At 38.5% G+C, this 19,189-nt stretch overlaps 1 protein-coding gene across 1 annotated transcript in view; it reads left to right on the forward strand.

Moving 5' to 3' along the window:
- Window positions 1–15,603, forward strand: part of LOC113529812 (DNA-binding protein RFX7) — a 22,014-nt gene extending 6,411 nt beyond the window's left edge. Inside the window, exons 3-10 of the mRNA XM_026919311.3 lie at window positions 4,872–4,957; window positions 5,365–5,403; window positions 5,550–5,672; window positions 6,681–6,797; window positions 6,945–7,029; window positions 8,509–8,716; window positions 8,830–9,131; window positions 9,295–15,603. Of these exons, the coding sequence (XP_026775112.3) occupies window positions 4,872–4,957; window positions 5,365–5,403; window positions 5,550–5,672; window positions 6,681–6,797; window positions 6,945–7,029; window positions 8,509–8,716; window positions 8,830–9,131; window positions 9,295–12,792 (4,458 nt within the window). The 3' untranslated portion in view covers window positions 12,793–15,603. The remainder of the gene's footprint in view (window positions 1–4,871; window positions 4,958–5,364; window positions 5,404–5,549; window positions 5,673–6,680; window positions 6,798–6,944; window positions 7,030–8,508; window positions 8,717–8,829; window positions 9,132–9,294) is intronic.
- Window positions 15,604–19,189: the final 3,586 nt, after the last annotated feature.

Consider the following 19,189-nt stretch of genomic DNA (forward strand, 5'->3'; position numbering starts at 1 on the left):
GATTTGACAGTACACACCGTCAATGATTAAGGGCCATCGTGTGTGAAGTTTATTTTATACAATCATTTGAAGGGTGCCAATAATTCCGGTGCTGACTGTACAGCTTCCTAATGGACGTAGAGTGAAGGACATCATCTTAATCCTGTACAAGCTTAAAATTTGGTTGAGCAGGAAAATCAAGCCTTATTAAACACTGATGCTAACTATCTGCTAGTTAACATGCCATGATATTGTACTGCTGCCCCACATCTCACTCACCACGCAAGCGTTGTGTACAGTGTTTTGTACAATCTACTACCAGCTCAACAGCGCATTTCATTTTTATTAAGAAAACTCACACCCAAATGTATAATCGTGTTAGAATCGTGATTATAATCATCAAAGTCGTAACATGAGACAGGGTCAGCGCATAAACAGCTAATTTATTTCAGATTATCCATGAGAATGTGATTTTACATGAAGTTCACAGTGTATAAAGAGTGTGATTGTGTGATTTCAGTGGAGTTTCCGCTTCACTTCTGTGTGTGAGGAGAAAAAAAATAGAGATTAATTATATAAACAAGCATGGCTAATTTTTTTATGGTCCTCTGATACAGCGTGTATTGAGACACTAGTTAAAATAGGAGCATTACTGCCATGTGACGCGCTTCTCAAGCATTTTGAGAGGATTTTAAAAACATTTGAAGAAGAAGAAGCACATTTGTTGTGAAATGGCCTTTAGACATGCCACGCTAGTAATCTGATATCTACAAAATGACATTAGTTTATATTCAGAGAAGTTTCCTTTCAAAATCTAGTCGCAAAATACTTGATATACGTGTTTGTGACCACGTCACAATAATTGATTTTCATATTAATGCACCTGGTTTTAAACCAAGAAATCCCTTGTTCTCTCCATAGTATGCCCTAATCTTTGTCCATTATGTTGCTTAGCAACCAAAGCTTACTGTTAACAGACTGCATTACATGGAGAAAGAATTGTTTATTGTGAATATTAGTAATAATAAATTAAATTCTTAATTGAACACTGAATTAAATTTTATCATGTTTTTGTTTGGTTCGTTCCTAAGAACACCTTTACCCGTAATAGCGCATGCCCTCTCGTGGTTTATTGCTTTAACCCTTGGGTAGTCTTAACATTCTTCACTGAACCCCTGAAACAAAGCAGTTTAATTGAATTTTAAACCCTAGATCTATTTTTCATGAAGAAACAATCTGTGATTGATCACAAACTGTGTATATGTTTTCCCTTTTTACAGTGCAGAAAGGCTGCATTTAATCAGTGGACGTCATTCGCTTTCTCTGTTGTTAAACATAGTGGCGGGTCATTTATTGATAGTAATAAACTTCTCCTCATATTCCTATCATTACCACCAGTTCATGATCCACTTTCCAGGAGTCCTGCATTTTATCTGTGAGGAAAAATAATTTGGAAAGTGAGAGAATTAGGACTTACAGCAGGGGTGGTGCAAACTTGAGCAGGATATTTTGTTCAGTTAGGAATCCTATTTCAGTTTGCGATTGCTGAAATGCCAACCCCTCACCCTCTAGCCACCCACAACCTAAGACTTAAAAGACACCAGATACCCAGCTTGGACTCGATGGCTCATTAACATCACAACATTCCTGCTGATTCTCTGCCAGGCCACTAATGCAGACTCGTTCAGTTTAGCCTTCAGTGTTGTGTACGTCAAACCCAGACTCTGTGTGGTTTACGTTGTATAACTGACTTGGACACTTTCCCCTAATAAATCTTCTTAAACTAATGAGGCACTGATACACAGCTGTCTTGACACTGACACTGAAATGAAAAGACCATATTAAAAAAAGCTCTGATTACTATACTGTTTATCAAATAAACACCCTTACGTGATTATTTAATAGCTGTACAACCTGTGGCCACACATCTGTGTTCATACAGTAGGACTGTCTTTGTGTCATGTAGCCTTTTCATGCTGAGATGTTTTACAAAGACCACCTCACAATGATGGATGGATAATTGCCTGTTCAATGTCTGTAAAAGAGGGCTGTCTTCTTGTCTGTCAAATTAATATAGATGCAGACCATACCACTGCAGATCATAAATCTCAAAGCCTGACATGCTCAGAGATGTTCTCCATTCATCCTCATTGTGCAGATGAATCCATGGAAGCCTACTGCTAAGACCTCAGTAATGAAGGAAGCAAATTATTCACACATCAGTCCTTTCAAATAGGTAGTATGTTTTGACCAGGCTAGTCACTTGTTTTATTTTTTTTTTTTATTTACTGCTCATTGGTTGACAATTCTCAACCCATTCATGAGCGGTGGTTTCCCCTAGCAACATAGAGACAAATGGAATAGGAAGAGCTGAAATGAATTCATTCACACAAGCCAATCAAAGCGGGGTGAGGCGGAGCTCGTGCTGAAAAGACGCGTTGCCAGCTTGCCAGAATTGACATGCGTACTTGCTGTCAGGGTTTACATGGCAACCGGCACACAGCAGCTCAGGATTTGTTTATGTCGGATACCGGCACATTTTAGTCCTCTGTCGCCTGATGTCTGCTCTTTCTTCAGAATGTTAAAACCTAGAAAATCTGAACATTAGGATGATGTCAAGTGAAGTTCGCTTATAAAACAGCAAATGTTGCCGTGCTGTACATTGAGGTTAAATCAGTTTAGGATAAACCAAAGTAGATCTTAAAAAGAAAAAAAGAAAAAAAAAACATAGAGGGTATAAAGACTTAAAATGGCAGGTTTTGTGATGTAAAAAAAATGAAACCAAGTTAAATCACATCAGAACTTTTTCCACCTTCAATGTGAATTTACAACGTATAAAAATTAAGGGAAAAACCATCAGAAACATTTTAGGGAAAAATAGAAAGACTAAAAAAACTTACAATAACCTAGTTGCATAAACTAATACTTTGCCGAAGCACCTTTTGATTTTATTACACCACTCAGTCTGTTTGAGTAAGAGTCTACCAGCGTGGCACATCTTGACTAGGCAATATTTTCTCACTCTTTCCTGCAAAAACATTGTAGATCTGTCAAATTGTAAGGGCATCTCCTGTGCACAGCCCGCTTCAGGTCACCCCACAGAGTTTTAGTTGGATTCAGGTCTGGGCTCTGGCTAGGCCATTCAAAAACACTGATCTTCTTTTGGTTAAGCCATTCCTTTGCTGATTTGGATGTATGCTTTGGATCATTGTCGTGCTGAAAGGTGAAATTCCTTTTCATCTTCAGCTTACTTGCAGACATCTGAAGGGTTTGCACTAAAATTGACTGGTATTTGCAACCATTCATGATTCCCTCCACCTTAATAAAAGCCCCAGTTCTGGCTGAAGAAAAGCAGCCCTAAAGCATGATGCTGCCACCACCGTGCTTCACCGTGGGCATGGTGTTCTTTTGGTGATGTGCATTTTTTTTTTTTTTTTGTATTTCTCTCCTGATCGATTCCTTTCAACAGTGGGTCCCTGTACAGGCTTTGTAAGCTCTTTGCAGTCAATGGCTTCAGAAGTCAGAGGAAACCAAGATGATGTGAAGAAAATCCTACAGAAACAGCTGGTCTTTATTTGGGGTTAATCAGAATAATTTCATAGATGACAACTTTATGATAATTAGTTTTGAAAATGAGCTTGAATTTGATTGGTTCATTCTGAGCACAGTCACATCCCCAGTTATAAAAGGGTGTGCAAACTTATGTAACCAGGTTATTGTAACTTTTTATTTTTCCTTAAAATGTTTTTGATTGTTTTTCACTCAATCTTTAACGTTACAATTTTATGCAGTTTTAACGGGTATGTGGACTTTTTATATTCACTGTAATATTGTACAAGGACATTGTATAATTTACACTTCAGTAAAAGATTAGATGCAAGAGAATTAAAATAAATGGGTAAATAGTATAAAATGCATTTTTGCACTGACCATGTGTGGACTCGGAGGCTTATAAATATTAATTGTGGGGATCCAAAAGGATAAATGAAGGACAATTTACAGCCCTGGAGCAACAGAGACAACATGCTCAACCTTCAGCTTTACCTGAAACTGAAACAGGCGAACAGTCATGTAGAGTAGAAGTTCTTAGCTCCAGTCCTCAGAATCCTGTTCCCTGCACAGTTCTCTCTAACCTCAACACGCCTAGTCCAACTCAGTAAAGGGTTAATAATCAGTTGATCCAGTTTTCGGTAGCAGGGACACCTTCAAACTGTGCAGCCCAGTGAGGACTGGAGTTGAGAACTCCTGGGTTGGAGGAGCAAAGAAGGTGAGCAGTAGTGGGCAATATGGAAAAAATATCCTATCATGATACTTTGACATCTTAACAATACATGATGTATATGACTATATTGTTTTGCTAGTAAAGGTCCAACAGGGACAGCTGTATTTTCTGAGATTTTTATCCAGCATTTATGAAAATTGAAGTATCTACTGAAGAAAATAAAATGGTACAAATTTGTTTGTGTCCATTCAGTTGCTTTCCACAGTGAGTAACAGAGTTATTAAAGCATTGGCATCTGACATTAATGATGACACTTAGAAAAGCATATCCTGATGTTTTGATGTCGAGATCATATCGTCCTATTGCCCACCTCTAGCCGATAGTGGAATGGCATTGTACGAAATCAGGCTTGCAGAGAAATATTTGTATGTATTTTGTATGTAAGGAGCACCTTGTAAAGATATAGCTTAGATATAGCCTGATTAGATAATGCTGTTGTAACATCTCAGAAAGTGTTTTTTGCAGAAGGGCTAATTACTTTGTAAGATTTACTTTATATGTATTTCAAAAGGTTTAACCATGAATAGAATGAATTTGTTTCCATGTAAGGAAGTGAAACTCTCATTGCTCAGTTATTCTTCTCTCCCTGTTTTATGTCTTTCTCATACAGCAAGATGTTGAGAAGTTTACAGACATTGAAAAACTCTACCTCTACCTTAAGTTGCCTTCTGGTCCCAGCAGTGGTAATGACAAAAGGTAGGTTCATACTCAAAAAAATGATTATATTGCAGTTGGTAAATACTTTTATCATTCATTCCTCCTTTTCTTTTTAGTTTACATTTTAGCTTATGTTCATTATCTCTTATCTTGCACTTGCCACTGTCTTTATCATGGCTGTTTGTTATGCTCTCTTTATGTGCACACACATAATCTGAATACCATCCATCATGAATGTAGTGATATTATTTCTGTGTATTCTTTCCCCCTGTCGTTCATATGCTTTTTCCATTACTGTATGAATCTTCATGATCTTATCATGCCACTAAAAACAATATTTTGCAAATTTTTTGGCACTGCAATACCCAGCATCCTGTGTTTTGTCATTTGTTTCCCCATATCTATTCATCACTGCAATCCCTAATTCTCACCATGATGTCCAATAGGACTGAAAATCAGAGGGGGTCTACAAGTCCTGCAACATGGTACTAAAATTTTACAACTCTATTTAAGTCAGAAACAAACTAAAAACAGTTGTCTTGTCATGGCATATAAACGAGACCTACAAGCAGAGACAAATCTGTAATACTGGATTCTGGAAAACCATTTATTTTCCCTATTTCTCTTCTAGTGACCAGAATTCCATGTCATCCAGTCGGACCCAACAGATGTACGCTTTCAACTGGATTCGGAATCACTTAGAGGAGCATCCGGAGACCTCACTGCCAAAACAAGAGGTTTATGATGAGTACAAGTAAGTGTAAATTCATTTATTACTTCACATTACTTACAAGTTGTGATGTTAAGACACCTGGTGTGCAATTATGGGAAAAAAAATTATGATTTATTAAGATAGCATATTTTGTATTGGAATGTAAAGGAGTGTAAAATGCACACACCATGAGGCTTAAACTGGTTGAGCAGGCGTGTTGAACTAAAATTTGTAAAGGTCCTGTTATGTAATATTTCTTCAAAGACAAAGGTCCAAATAAGGACCTGCCATGACTGAATGGCAACAAGTTACCTTTTAATGTTTAACTGTTAGTGAGTAGTTTATGGCAATTTTAGTTTATGGCATAAATAAGGCAGTACAAAGTCACTGATTTAGTTCATAGTGGAACTTCATGCTATCACTTTTGACTAATGCCACAAACTCAACTGACGTGCTTTGAATTTGAAGTGGGAAGAATAAACACATACTTCTGTCTGTTCTGTTTTTGTCGTCTTATTTTTTTAAATTTTATTTAATTTTTTTTAACAAGCAATATCAAGCCAGAAAGAGTAGTTAAAATGACAAATCCATGAGTCTGTGAAAATGTTAACTTTTCAGAATTAATTTCTTTAGCCCTGTAGCTATTCTCTGGTACAAGCTTTAAAATAATTTCCATAATTATTTTATGGCATCTGCTACACAAACCACAATGGATCATGTTTTGAAAACTGGACAACAGGCACGTTTTAAAAAAAAAAAAAATTATTATTATTTTTTTTTTAAATCAGCACTGCTGCAGTATTTTTCGAGTGCTCTATTCGGTCCACTGAAAAACTTTGCTGGACTACGGTTCTGCCAGTTGACCCCCATCATACAGGATAACGTAGCTGAAAATAGGTTTATTCAGTTTTTGGTTACCATTAAACTCAAGGGGGTTTTATTTATTCATGACCGTGAGACATCCTGTTTGTGCAAGAGACACTGATTCCAGTTTTCTAACTTCTAACTTACTTTAAGCTCAGTTAATTAATTTTTGGGTTTGCATTACAGGAGCTATTGTGACAATCTTGGCTACCATCCTCTAAGTGCTGCTGATTTTGGAAAAATCATGAAAAATGTCTTTCCAAACATGAAAGCACGTCGCCTTGGAATGCGAGGAAAATCTAAATATCCTTTTCAGAATTGATACATGCCAATTTTTTGTCTGCTGTATGCTGTCTAATGTGTATCTATATAGTCTCCAAATGTTACAGATCTGTGTAGTGGTTTTTGACCAAAAGCGTTTTTATGGTATGATACTTAACAGCTTCTCACATACTGTTATAGTGGACTGAGGAAAAAAGCTTTTGTGCATATGCCATCTTTGCCCAACCTGGACTTGCATAAATCAGGAGATGGGGTAAGTGTTAATCAGCCAGATCTCAGAAACAAAGGTGTTTTTCCACTAATATTATATTTAACAAACCAAGAATTGTTAGATTTATGGAGAAATTGGGGAAACTTTCTTATATAATGTATAACACACAAAAAAACACAAATGTACACTGTCACTAGATGCAAACTATTATTTGATTCATTGTTCATGTAATATTGCACAACAATTTTTAGCACACAGCTTTGTGATAGCCCTCGCATCACATAACAAATAACATACTAGCATAGGGCTTACTGAAAACAATTCCATAGAATAGGGTTTGTACCTAGTAAATATAAGGAGACGAAAGCTAAAAGTGGTTAAAGGCTATAGGAAGGGAGAAAAATGATGTGTATTATGCACGTACAGCCAGACCAGCAGACTGCCAGAGATCTGAACAATTACTGGTATCCAAAACATAATAAAAAAACTGCTAGTTCATCCATATTCCACAAAAGACAGAAGCCAGAGACAAGTTACACTCTACACTACTAGTAACAGATACTACTAGTTGACGTGTGTATTGTGAATTATGTATTTTTTCTTAGGTTTATTTCAAGAAAAACTTATGTGAATTCCTTCTAGTTTTTAGTTTATTGAGGTTTGATCTCTTTTGCGTTGTCTTGCTCTTTTCAGTGCCAGAGTTGTTCTGTGTACTCTGACTTGAATGCAATTCATCACTGTGTAATGGTAAATAATCTAAAAATAAATCTAATTAGAACAGCCTACTCACAGATATCTGCCCATTAGCCAAGAGCGTCAAACTCATTTTAGGTAACGGGCCACATTACACATAGTCCAATGTCAGGCGGGCCAGGCGGGCCAGACGCGCACAAAAAAAAAGTTAAAATATATAGAACACACACTGGGATAGCTCCGGGTCACAACAACTGACATGCATTATATGTAAAAATACCTCTATTTTAAAAGCTAATATAGAAGTTTTTTTATACTGTTGCCGCTGCAGTCTATAGTGCCCAAGAAACGGGCATTTAGCTGCTTTTATAGCTCTATTTCTGGTTAACATGATGCCTCATGTGCTGCTACTGAGCTCATTACCTGTACGTTTCAGTTGATCGTTTTTCCCAGGTCACAGGCGTTGTATTCAGTCAAATTTTTGGGAGTATTTATAAATGTATTTATTTATTGTTAAGACACAGTGAACCTGTAGTACATTTTGTTTACAATATTAAACCTCTGTTTGTAATTTTTCTTCATCTAAGTTCAAAATATTCTGAGAATTGAATTGGTATCGTGAGTTGAATCAAATCATTACCAGAGTGTATAGTTACACCCACACCTATTCAGGATTTTATTAGATAGATAATTTTAAAAAATGATTGAATTGCTGTAGTTTTTCTAAACTGAAACTTTTTTCAAACTAAAGTTGTTGTGCATTGTTGCCCAAAAAACTACTAAATCCAAATCAGCTGCCAAAATTAACAAACTTCTGTTTTTCCTCAGTGTGAGCTGTTGGAGCCAACCGGTCAGTCTCCCAGTGCTGAGGATGAGATGCGTTCTGCAGCCTGTGGCCTAGTGTGTGAATGGGCACAGAAAGTTCTGAGCCGCCAGTTTGACAGTGTGGAGGATTTAGCACGCTTTTTACTCAACAGCCACTACATTGGCACTAAATCCATGGCTGCACTAACTGTTATGACTGGAACCCCAACAGGCAAGGACTAGTCATACTGATGATCCACACCAAGATATGTGTGATATTTATGCATTTTTAAACCTTGTTTAATGCCATGTCAAATTTTTCATATACTTTGTGGATCTTACTAGGTGTTAAAACGCCCACCCCGGCCTCTGCATTTGTGCCAACTGGTGACACCAACTCCTTCCAGCCCCAAATGAAGACTCTCCCTTCACCCTCTGTTGACACCAAACAGCAGCTACAGCGAAAGATTCAGAAGAAACAGCAAGAACAGAAACTTACTTCTCCATTGCCAGGTGATGCCCAAGCCAGAAGAGCTGAAGCAGGCACACCAGGCCCTGGATCTAGTATCACCTCTGGAAGTCCAGCTTTGTTGTCCTCACAGCCTGCAATAGGTATTGTGGTGGCTGCAGTACCAAGCCCCATCACGGTAATTCATTCTGTTAATATACTGATATTAATCTCAGAATGTTGACATGCTGTTGTTTGTCTTATACACTATTCATTTTGAAATGACTTTTGGGAATGTTTTCCTCTATGTACTGTTGCCTTATAAATTCTCAAAATATTTTTGTTTGTTTGTTTGTTTTTAGGTTCAGAGGAATAGACAGCTGATGACTTCTCCAAGTCCAGTTGCAACAACAGAGGGAAAAGTGTTACCAGTGAATTTCCAAGTGGTAACCCAGCCTGTTAAGCAGTCCCCTAAAACTCCGCAGAATATTCCTGCCAGTCCTGTTGGTGACAGGTTAGCCAGGCACAGATATGCCCAGATTCTCCCCAAACCCTCTGCCACAAGCGGCATAACTCTTCGTTCCCCCCCAACACTCCTTATTACTAACAGCCCTATAAAAACAGTGATGCCCACTCCACATGTCAGCTCAGTTAACGTTGTCAAGATGACCGCTATATCATTGACACCTAACAATAGTGGTGGTAGCAGCACTCCAACCCCATTAAGACCTGCTTCAGCTGGTATCAGTAGCATGGTTTCCCAGGAAGAGTCTAACCAAATTCAGCAAGCTCAGAATGGAAGCTCAACTACTCTGCATTCATCTGGAGCTGGAAGAGTTGGCCGTCCTGCCACAACCCCGATTCCATCCATTTCCTCCATTAGTGAAGTCAAGGTAACAACAGAAGCTGTGAATGATAGTAACTCATCTGCTGGTGCAGAAAAGCAGAGCACTGCACCAGGGAATAATATTGGGCAAAAGAACGAGAGGGCCACTAAATATAGGGCTTCCAGTGAACCTTCTCTTCTTGTCAAGGCATCCCCAGTGCCTGAAAGAGTTACTAGAGCCAAAAGTGACTCTGCAACACCTCCAAGTACAATCATAGGGGCAGCTGTCCCAATTAGCAATAACAGCAGTGATCATCAGGAGAGTACTTTGTATCTGACTGTTATGAATCAGAATGCTGACATTGGATCCAATGACACAGCATCCCCAACCGGCCAGTCACCAAAAGATGCTGGTCTTGGTTTGAAAAGTCCTCGAAAGCGCTCTGCTTCTGTTTTGGAGTCACATGCAATCCCAGTTAAGAGGGTGTTTATATCCCAGCAGTCTTTGGATGCCAGCAACAATTCTAAACCTAGTCTTGTTATAGCCACAAAGAAGATACAGAGGCCAGGAACTCCTGCAAGACCAGAGAGTGCTCCATGTAAAGTCACTCTGAAACAGAACTCTCTTCCAACACAAATCCTGGCACTTTCTGATACACCCATTGGAAACACTTCTCAGACTATTGTAAGTTCTCAGAGCTCTTCACAGGTTGAGCATGGGGACAGCTCTGCTGGAATAAGCCCTACTGATATAGGCTCTTGTAATAGCACAGCATCTGATCAAACTTTATTGCAACAAATTGTGAGCCAGCAACAAGTTACCATTGCCATTTCTCAGGAGGCCTCTGCTGTGAGTGAGCTGAAGAGCTCATTACAAGACTACTCTCAACAAATACAGGCAGAACAAAAGCAGGTAACTGCTAGCCACTTGCCATTGATGGCCCAACCTCCTGAAGCATCCGCTCAGTTGACTCTCCAGCAAGACATTGTTGACTTTGATGGAGCGCAAGCCAGCATAGACTATTTCCCCTTCAATGACGATGACATGACACAAGATAGCATAGTAGAAGAGTTGGTGCAGATGGAGGAGCAAATGAAGCTGAATAGCAGTCTACAGCCTTACCTTAGTTCTCTTGATATACCCTTACAAGGCCAGTCAGCTCAAAGCACCATCCTTTCCTCTCACCAGACTGGCACTCAGTTCTACCACTCTGCACATAGTAGCACCACTCCAGTACACACTCCTACCCCCACACCAACTCCAACACCGACACCGACTCCAACCCCAACATCTGAAATATTGCCAGGGGGCCACAGCTTAACTAGGGAAAGTCCTTGCTGTAGAGTGGCACCTATTACCCCAGTTGATGGGATTTTAGGTGGCCGACATACACCTATTAGCACTCCATTGTCCAACTGCAGCAGTAGTGTCCCACCAAGTCCTGTGGAATGTCGTAATCCCTTTGCATTTACCCCCATTAACTCCAACATACCAGGTTATCATGATGGCAGTGTAGTGTCCAGTAGCCCAGTCAAGCCCATGCAGAGACCAATGGCCACTCACCCAGACAAGGCCAAGCTGGACTGGATCAACAATAGATATAACAGCACATCAGGTTCCCCATCAGTTTCCAACAGTAATGCCATCGGAATCCTTCCAAGCTATCAGGATCTGGTGGAGGACCACTTTCGTAAACCACATGCATTTGCTAAACCAGGGCAGTCTTTTCAGTCTCAATCCAGGCACCAGGATGGGCATTTGGGTCGATTAACAGCCGTGTCACCCGTACAACAAGGACAACAGTTGGTGGAGAGCAAGCAAGAAAGTTTTGCTGTGCCAGCACCATTAGACAACAAAGTTACAGGTTGTACATCAGGGAATGGGGGTGGAACCTTTAGGTGTCGCAGTGTGAGCCCAGCTGTTCGTCAGCGCAATCTAAGTGGCACATCTGTGCAAACCAATCCTACCCCGAGGTCTGCTGTTTCACCATTCAATTCCCCAATAACCTCAGAGGTTCTTAGCATTCTTTCCAACAGTCATACAGTGGTCACTGCCAATAGCATGGCCCAAAGGAGCCAGTCAGTACCACTAAGCATCATGATGCAGTCTGAGATGTTGCCAATTGGCCAACAGGGACAGCAGACTAATAGTGCCAAGATCACTAGTGTGCTCCTGAGCAAAATGGATGCAGATGGGGATGATACAGTGCGTGGGCTGGGTGTCAATAATATGCCCTCCAAGTACACAGCCCGGATGAACCTGACACAAATCTTGGAGACTACGCAGGCCTTTCCAGAAGGCACTAACCATCATGGTCAACAGCTATCTGTCTGCTCAAGCCCTTCACAGTTTGACTTCCAGAAGCCTGGTTTCCTCATAAGCACTGGAGATGAATCAATTAATTTTTCTAGTGATGACCAAGCACAATCAGGCTCTGGACTACAGCAAGAGCAGCAGCTTCAACTACAGGATCAACAGTTGGAACTACAGGATCAACAACTGTTGCAAGATCAACAGTTGCAACTTCAGGAACAACATTTGGAATTACAAGACCAACATTTACAACTGCAACACCAACAACTGCAGCTACAAGACCAACAGCAGCTACAACATGATCCAGACCTCAGCCAGCAGCAGTTGCTGTCTCAAACCTCACAACAGGATGAGGAACAACAGCAGCAGGAGCAACTGGATTTTAACAGCACTGTCAAGGATCTCTTGGGAGAGGATGGCCTCAATCCCAGCTCACAATTAGTTGGGCAGGTGGCATCAGAACTCAGTGCAGTAGCATCTGACTTTTCTAGTGAAATCCGTTTGACCTCTGACCTTACTGGTAGCATCAATGACCTGAACACTTTGGATCCCAACCTTTTGTTTGATCCAAGTCAGCAACAGGACCAATATGAAGACGCCACACTGGAGGAGCTGAAGAACGACCCGTTGTTTCAGCAGATATGCAGTGACACTGTGAATTCTGCTGGATTTGACTGGTTGGAGAACAAAGACCAACCAACAGTGGAAATGTTGGGTTAGTATTGTTTCCTTTTGTGTTTATGTTGTGGTTGTTGCTGTTTGTCACTATTTATGGTTTATGTTGATTGTTCTGTTTTGTTTTTGTGACTGTCCTTTATGTTTTTTTAATGTGATTTGTCCACTGCATCAACACACTGGATACATCAGTCAGTCCAGTGGGAAGTGCCAGTCTGATCTGAAGTGTTCATTTATAGGATTGTGCTTTTTACCAGTTCATTCCAGTCTTCTCATCCTGACATTTCTGTCTATAGTTTACTGTTCCTTTCATTTGGCTATGAATCATTTGGCCCCAGTATGCATTAATTTTTTTTATGGTAATACAATTTTATATTACCCAGTTACATACATTTTAATACAATTTTTTTAATACAGTGTTTTTACTTTAACATCTGTTAGTACATTGACATTTTAAATATCCTGTTCCCATGAATCATAAGTGATGTGAAACTAAATGCAATATTTTGCATGATGAATCACTGCGTTTTTAAGTGTCTTGCATATGCATTGTGTTTGGCTTTGCAAGTATGTTGGTAAGTTACACTGATAAAGAGTTTACTTCATTTACATCATCATGACTGAAGTTCGCCATCACTCTTGCATATCTTAACTGTCAGTCAAATTAAAAGATTTAGGTGCTAACAGGTGCTCGGTAAAAATAACTGGCATCTGCCACATCATTTTCAGTAATTATGTTCTATCTAATAAATAGAAAATTAGAAAACTTAATAATAGGCCATATTAATTGTACTGTTAAATAGAAGGATAATGAAGAGGATTACATTTTTGCTGTATCTACACTGTTTAAAAAAGTGAATATTACATGAGGGAGACTAATCTGCCTTATTTCCAAAGTCCTGGGCTTTAGGCTTAGGCTTTAAGGTGCAGAAAGATTTTTAAAGGCCTTGCTGCATTTCAAAAAATAAAAAAAAAAGCTTGGCTTTTTGTTATTGTGGATTATTGATGTGGTTTCAAACGCATCCCTTAAAGTTTGTATATTTTAACATTCCATTTAGATTTTCTTCACATTTTGTTCCAGTTATGGCTAACAAAATGATGATCGTATCATATCGGAAGAGTATGGTGATGGCCAGATGCTATCTAAGGCTATGTTATGTCTTGTGATCACATGTCCAACCTACTAGGTATTCACTGAATTTCAATCTAAAATCCATACCAAAGAACAGCTTTTGAAAAACTATAAGCATCAGAGATTAGTTATATTCATCTCCAAATTAACATCATTTTTGAAGACAACTGGTTGGAATTGTGGTGAATAAAACAGGGTTTTATGGTACTCGATTTTCAGGTGGGATCATATTTGTGTATAGTATGTATATGGCAAATGTATCTGATGTACAGGTAATTATGGATGGTAAGCATGTTGTCCAGAGTCATTTAATGGCTTCATAAAAGCTTAATTTGGCTATTTGTAGTCACTATATTAATGCCCCATATGTAAAAATGACATCGTTTTATCAATACACTGTCTTAAAGTGATGATTTTTAGATAGGTCTGAGTACCCTTGAGAAAACAAAAGAAGAAATATTACATTGCTCATATTGAATCTATAGCCAGCACGATATGCTGTGTGTTACGTTTTTGGCTTTCTGTGTAGTGCAAGTAATGCCGTCTGTTTGGTCTCTAGCTTGATGTGCCATTTTTCCTTAGAGAGTCTATTGGTCTCTGCTTTGCAGATGTGATGTGTACATTGAGAGAGGAAAAGACGCATGGTTTATATTTAAAAAAAAAAAAAAAGAAAAAAAAAAAGACGAATAATCATATATTAAATGTTCATTTTATTGTGACAGTCAAATGTATTGCGCAGAGAACCCTGGAGTGGCAGGCACTGGAAATTCAATGGTTTATGATTCAGCAAACTTGGGAAGTTCACTTTATTGCACTAAAGATTTTCCTTTTTTTGTAACCATGCCTTTGTGAGACATTTAAAGGACAAAAATGGAACAATTGAAGCTAGCAAAAAGCAGATTTTTTTTCAAAGGTAAATTACAAAAGGGGAATTACATATGACGTGGAAAATTACAATGAATTATTGCCTTGTGTAGCAATGTGCACTAATCTCAATGAGATACACATTTTACTCATTCTCATCCATGAGAATAAGAAAGATAAAAGCAAACAAAATTTAACCTTATTAAAAGTGAATAAAAGAGAACATACTTCACTATGTTATTCAATGATTGTATGTGCGCATGTATGTTGAACTATCTATTGTAGTACATGTTGTGACCACTCCCTCCACAAAAAAGGGACTGGTTGTGTTGACCAGAGAGAAAAAAAAAGAAAAAATGTAGTGTTCTTTTAAATAAAACCTATGTGTTTGCTAAGTTAATATTGTTCTATAATTTTAGTTCACAGATGTGTTCTTTTTTTCATACATTTCTATTTTGTTTTGATTTTTTTTTTTAACAAAAAAATGCCTTTGTGAAGAAAACTGTAAATATTTTTTCTATGTTCTGACATTTATCAAGGCACTGATTATTTACTTTTTTTTTTTTCACGAAGGAAAAATCGGAACCTTACTTTTTTTGATACACAGAAGTTTCATCAAACATTAAGTCTAATGCTGTATTTCTGACTGGTCTGATAGGGAAAAAAGTGTTTTCTTTCTGTCTATTTGAAACAGTAGAACCTTTCTCTGTGCTGTTGTCTGGTGTACTGCTCAATGTACAGTAGCTTGTTAATATTGCCGAAGCATTTTAGCAATGTTTCTTTCTCTTTTTTTCAATGGAAAGTACTCACAGGTGAGATTTTCTAAGTGGTTTTAAAAGCCAATAAAGATTTTTAAATAATCAGTGTATCTTGTTCTGTTTTTATAGCATATTATCTTGTATTGTTTTGAGTTTGTTGACATTTTATCATTATTGGAGTAATCTAGTAAATTTGGACCACGCTGCCCTCTGTTGGTCTTTGGATGAGATCCTGTTGCTACCCCACGTTCCAAGCAACCAGCTCCTGCGTCAGGTCCCAATGTAAACGTCTCTCTCTGACAATTTCCTGTAAATGTCCATGCTACAAGTAGTCATTTTAGTTCTCATCCTTCGTCCACAGCTTGTTTTGTGTGACCATTGGTGACCTTTTAAATGGTTGTCACAGCAGTTCTTGATTGAGAGGTTGTTTAAAAAAAATAATAATAATAACTTGACCATTGAGCTATACTTATTGTAAGTGTAGAATGACACTGAAGTTGGATATAAACAAGAGCAAATTTTAGTTATATATAGGTTACTCATATATGCAGTGTTTGTATTTTGTGCGCGCGTGTGTGTGTGTGTATGTATGTGTAATATATATATTACACACACACACACACACACACACACACACACACACACACACACATACATATATATATATAATATAAAATGTGTGTGTGTGTGTGTGTATATAAAAGTATATATATATATATATAAGAGAGAGAGAGAGAGAGAGACACACACACACACACACACACACACACACACTGATACCTCTCCAGACATTGAGTTCTCCTGAGGGTTTGTGGGGGACAGATTCACTCTTCCCTTCACCAATAGGAGAAAAGCACTTGGGTTCTGTAGCCCGTCTCCCACGGCCACAATGATATTCACAATATGTTAATGACCTTTGACCTATTAGCCTATTGATTCTGGCCTCCTCTTCACTGGCCTTGTGTCACCACCAGGGTGCAGAAACCTCCAAGAAGTCATCTTATTAGTATTTCAGCCAAGTTGTTTATATTGCTGATGAGTTTATATTCTTACCTTCACTTTTTTAAGTGCATGGAACTGAAGGAAATATCATTTTGTCTTGTAACGAATCAAGTGTTGCATGTACATCACTCACTGTCAGTAAATATGCAGTAAATGTACGATGGTTAATGCTGTGATATTCATATTCAAACCCAGGGTAAATGTATTAACAACATCTAGCCTGCACTGATTTTACTGAGTGTACTGATCAATCCCTCAGCTGTGAGGGAGGAGAAGGTGGATCAATAATCTGCTCTAGTCAATAGCTGATTTAACTGCGTACATACATGGTTATCTGCTTACTGTATGTATACTGCCATCTAAAGACCTTTCTTATAGTCAGTCTGAGAGGTGATTTGATGGCTTTTCTATGTCAGGGTAGGAAGGTAGCTGAAATGATGAACTGTTTATGTTGTCATGAGCTGAAACCATCTCAGTGAGTTTTGCAATTTCAGACAACTTGGCAGATTACTGAACTCCCAATAGTGGATAACCTGAACTGTTGACCACACAAGGAATACTTTAAGATGTAGGCATAAATGTTTCAGAGCCCCATGAATTAAAGAATACAGTACTTCAGAGAGTTTTCATCAAGGCGGTTTGTGAAAATCTACGGCTTTGAGCAGATCCAGCCAAAGCCATCAGTGGATACTCTTCATTTTGCAGCAGTACAATGACCTGAACTGCAGTACTAAAGCTACTGTGTAGTTTTAGGGGGATTCAAGTTATCTGGTGTAAACCTCACTGAGTATGCATTTTAATTTCTGAAGACAGTAATAAAGGTAAAGAGTCCCTGAAACATGCAAGAGCTGAAAATTTAGATGGGACCATCAGAACACCATCAGGGTAGCTGGTCTGGTGAGGATTATGGATCACACACTTCACACACTCGTAAGAATTGCAACAAATTACTTACTGTGACAGTATTTTTCTAAACATTATGCTACTTTGTTGAATTACAATTGATTCCCTGACATGTTTTTAGGGGATATTACACTGCTAACAGTGTAAGTGATGCATCAAAGCGGCAGTGGTTCAACCAATGTCAGTATAAATATATGGAAATATTTTCAGTCATGTGACATTCTTAAAGTTAACCTCATATTCTGCATTCTACATTCAATATAGTGAGGTTCAGAGCCAAAGTGTCACTATACACAAATACTGTTGGCCTACACTGTATTCAAAAGTAACAGGATATGATCAGGATGTCTTGTCTTATCTGTGCGCTTTAAGCCCCTGTGTGTTGTGTACATGGGAGAGTCTGAAGAGGGACGATCCTGATAATGCCCAGCTGATTTAACAGCTGTTCTATTGTCCACATCCTGAAAAGGGAGAGGGGGTTTGTGGTGTGTGTGTGTGTGTGTGTGTGTGTGTGTGTGTGTGTGTGTGTGGTAGCTGGGGAGGGTCACTCAATACCACTCACTGGATCGATATGACTGTTTATTGAGCAGCTGACGTGTGGCCATCAATATCTCTTCATAATTACCCAAAGTTCAATGTTTGTAGGCAGCTGGCTGTATAGTGGGGCCTCAGTGCAACTCATGTGTAGCAGCCTTACAAAAAATGCATATATTGGCTTTATATCTGTCTCTCTGTTGGTCTACCTGTGTAATTATTCTATGTAAATAACATACAGAGTGGTTTTACAGTTGCAGTAAATGTTTACCACTTGTGTTCTGTTCACTACTTAGCAATGGATGCACTGGACAGCTGAGACAGGAAATATGTGAAATAACCAGCCTTGAATACATCGTTTTGGGGAGTAGTAAAGCCGCACAAAACCACTTCTCATGTCAGGGGATGCTCTTACCAGCAAGTGTATCCGATCTGGTATGAGTGCAAATAATATATGACATACACTCCTGGGCAAAAAAAAAAAAAAAAAGCCAAACCAAAAATATGCAAATATTAAGCTTTTAATGGGCTTAACAACAAATAACCGGTCAGAAAATTAGCAAGAATTAAACAAATGCACTCCTGAGAGCTCCTGTGCCACCATTTGCTCATTTACTTTTGCTTTACTTTTTCTTTTGTTTGGGGGAAAGCTAGAAACAGGGAAATTCATTTATATATAGGTATATAAGGTAAAATTCAAACTAACGCATGTCTGGGTGTACAAAATTTTCCAAAAAAATATCTTCTGGGATGTTTTTTTTTTTCTTAAAAGATTAGTCATTATTTGGTTATCTGCCACACCTGATATAAATATAGTGTTATAGCAGATGCACCAAAAGTATGTGTCATTTTCATGTTTCATGAGCCAAGTGCATAAAGTTTTATATTTTAAAATTAAAAACAGAACACAAGAGCTAATAACATAACCAGGTGACTTACATTACAGCATTATACTGAAGGTTATCTGAAACTGATGAGAGAGGGGAATGCTTGGATGTCTGTGCCACATCTTTTAAAGTTTCATTAGCTGTTTAATTTCTCACTTCACTCATCATTCATTTTCAAAGAATGTTCTTCTTTCACAACAGTTGTTCAATTTGCACATCCAGAACCGATTCTTCTATTCAAAAAGTGTCAGTAAGACAGAAGATAAGCCTACACTTGTGCTCTCATGCAGCATCACTCTATTTAATGGCCTTGCACTTGACATGGGGGGGCTTCTTAAGGTCCGAGCTGAGTGACGCAATCA

This window comes from Pangasianodon hypophthalmus, chromosome 9 (genome assembly GCF_027358585.1).
Source record: "Pangasianodon hypophthalmus isolate fPanHyp1 chromosome 9, fPanHyp1.pri, whole genome shotgun sequence".
Taxonomy (NCBI): domain Eukaryota; kingdom Metazoa; phylum Chordata; class Actinopteri; order Siluriformes; family Pangasiidae; genus Pangasianodon; species Pangasianodon hypophthalmus.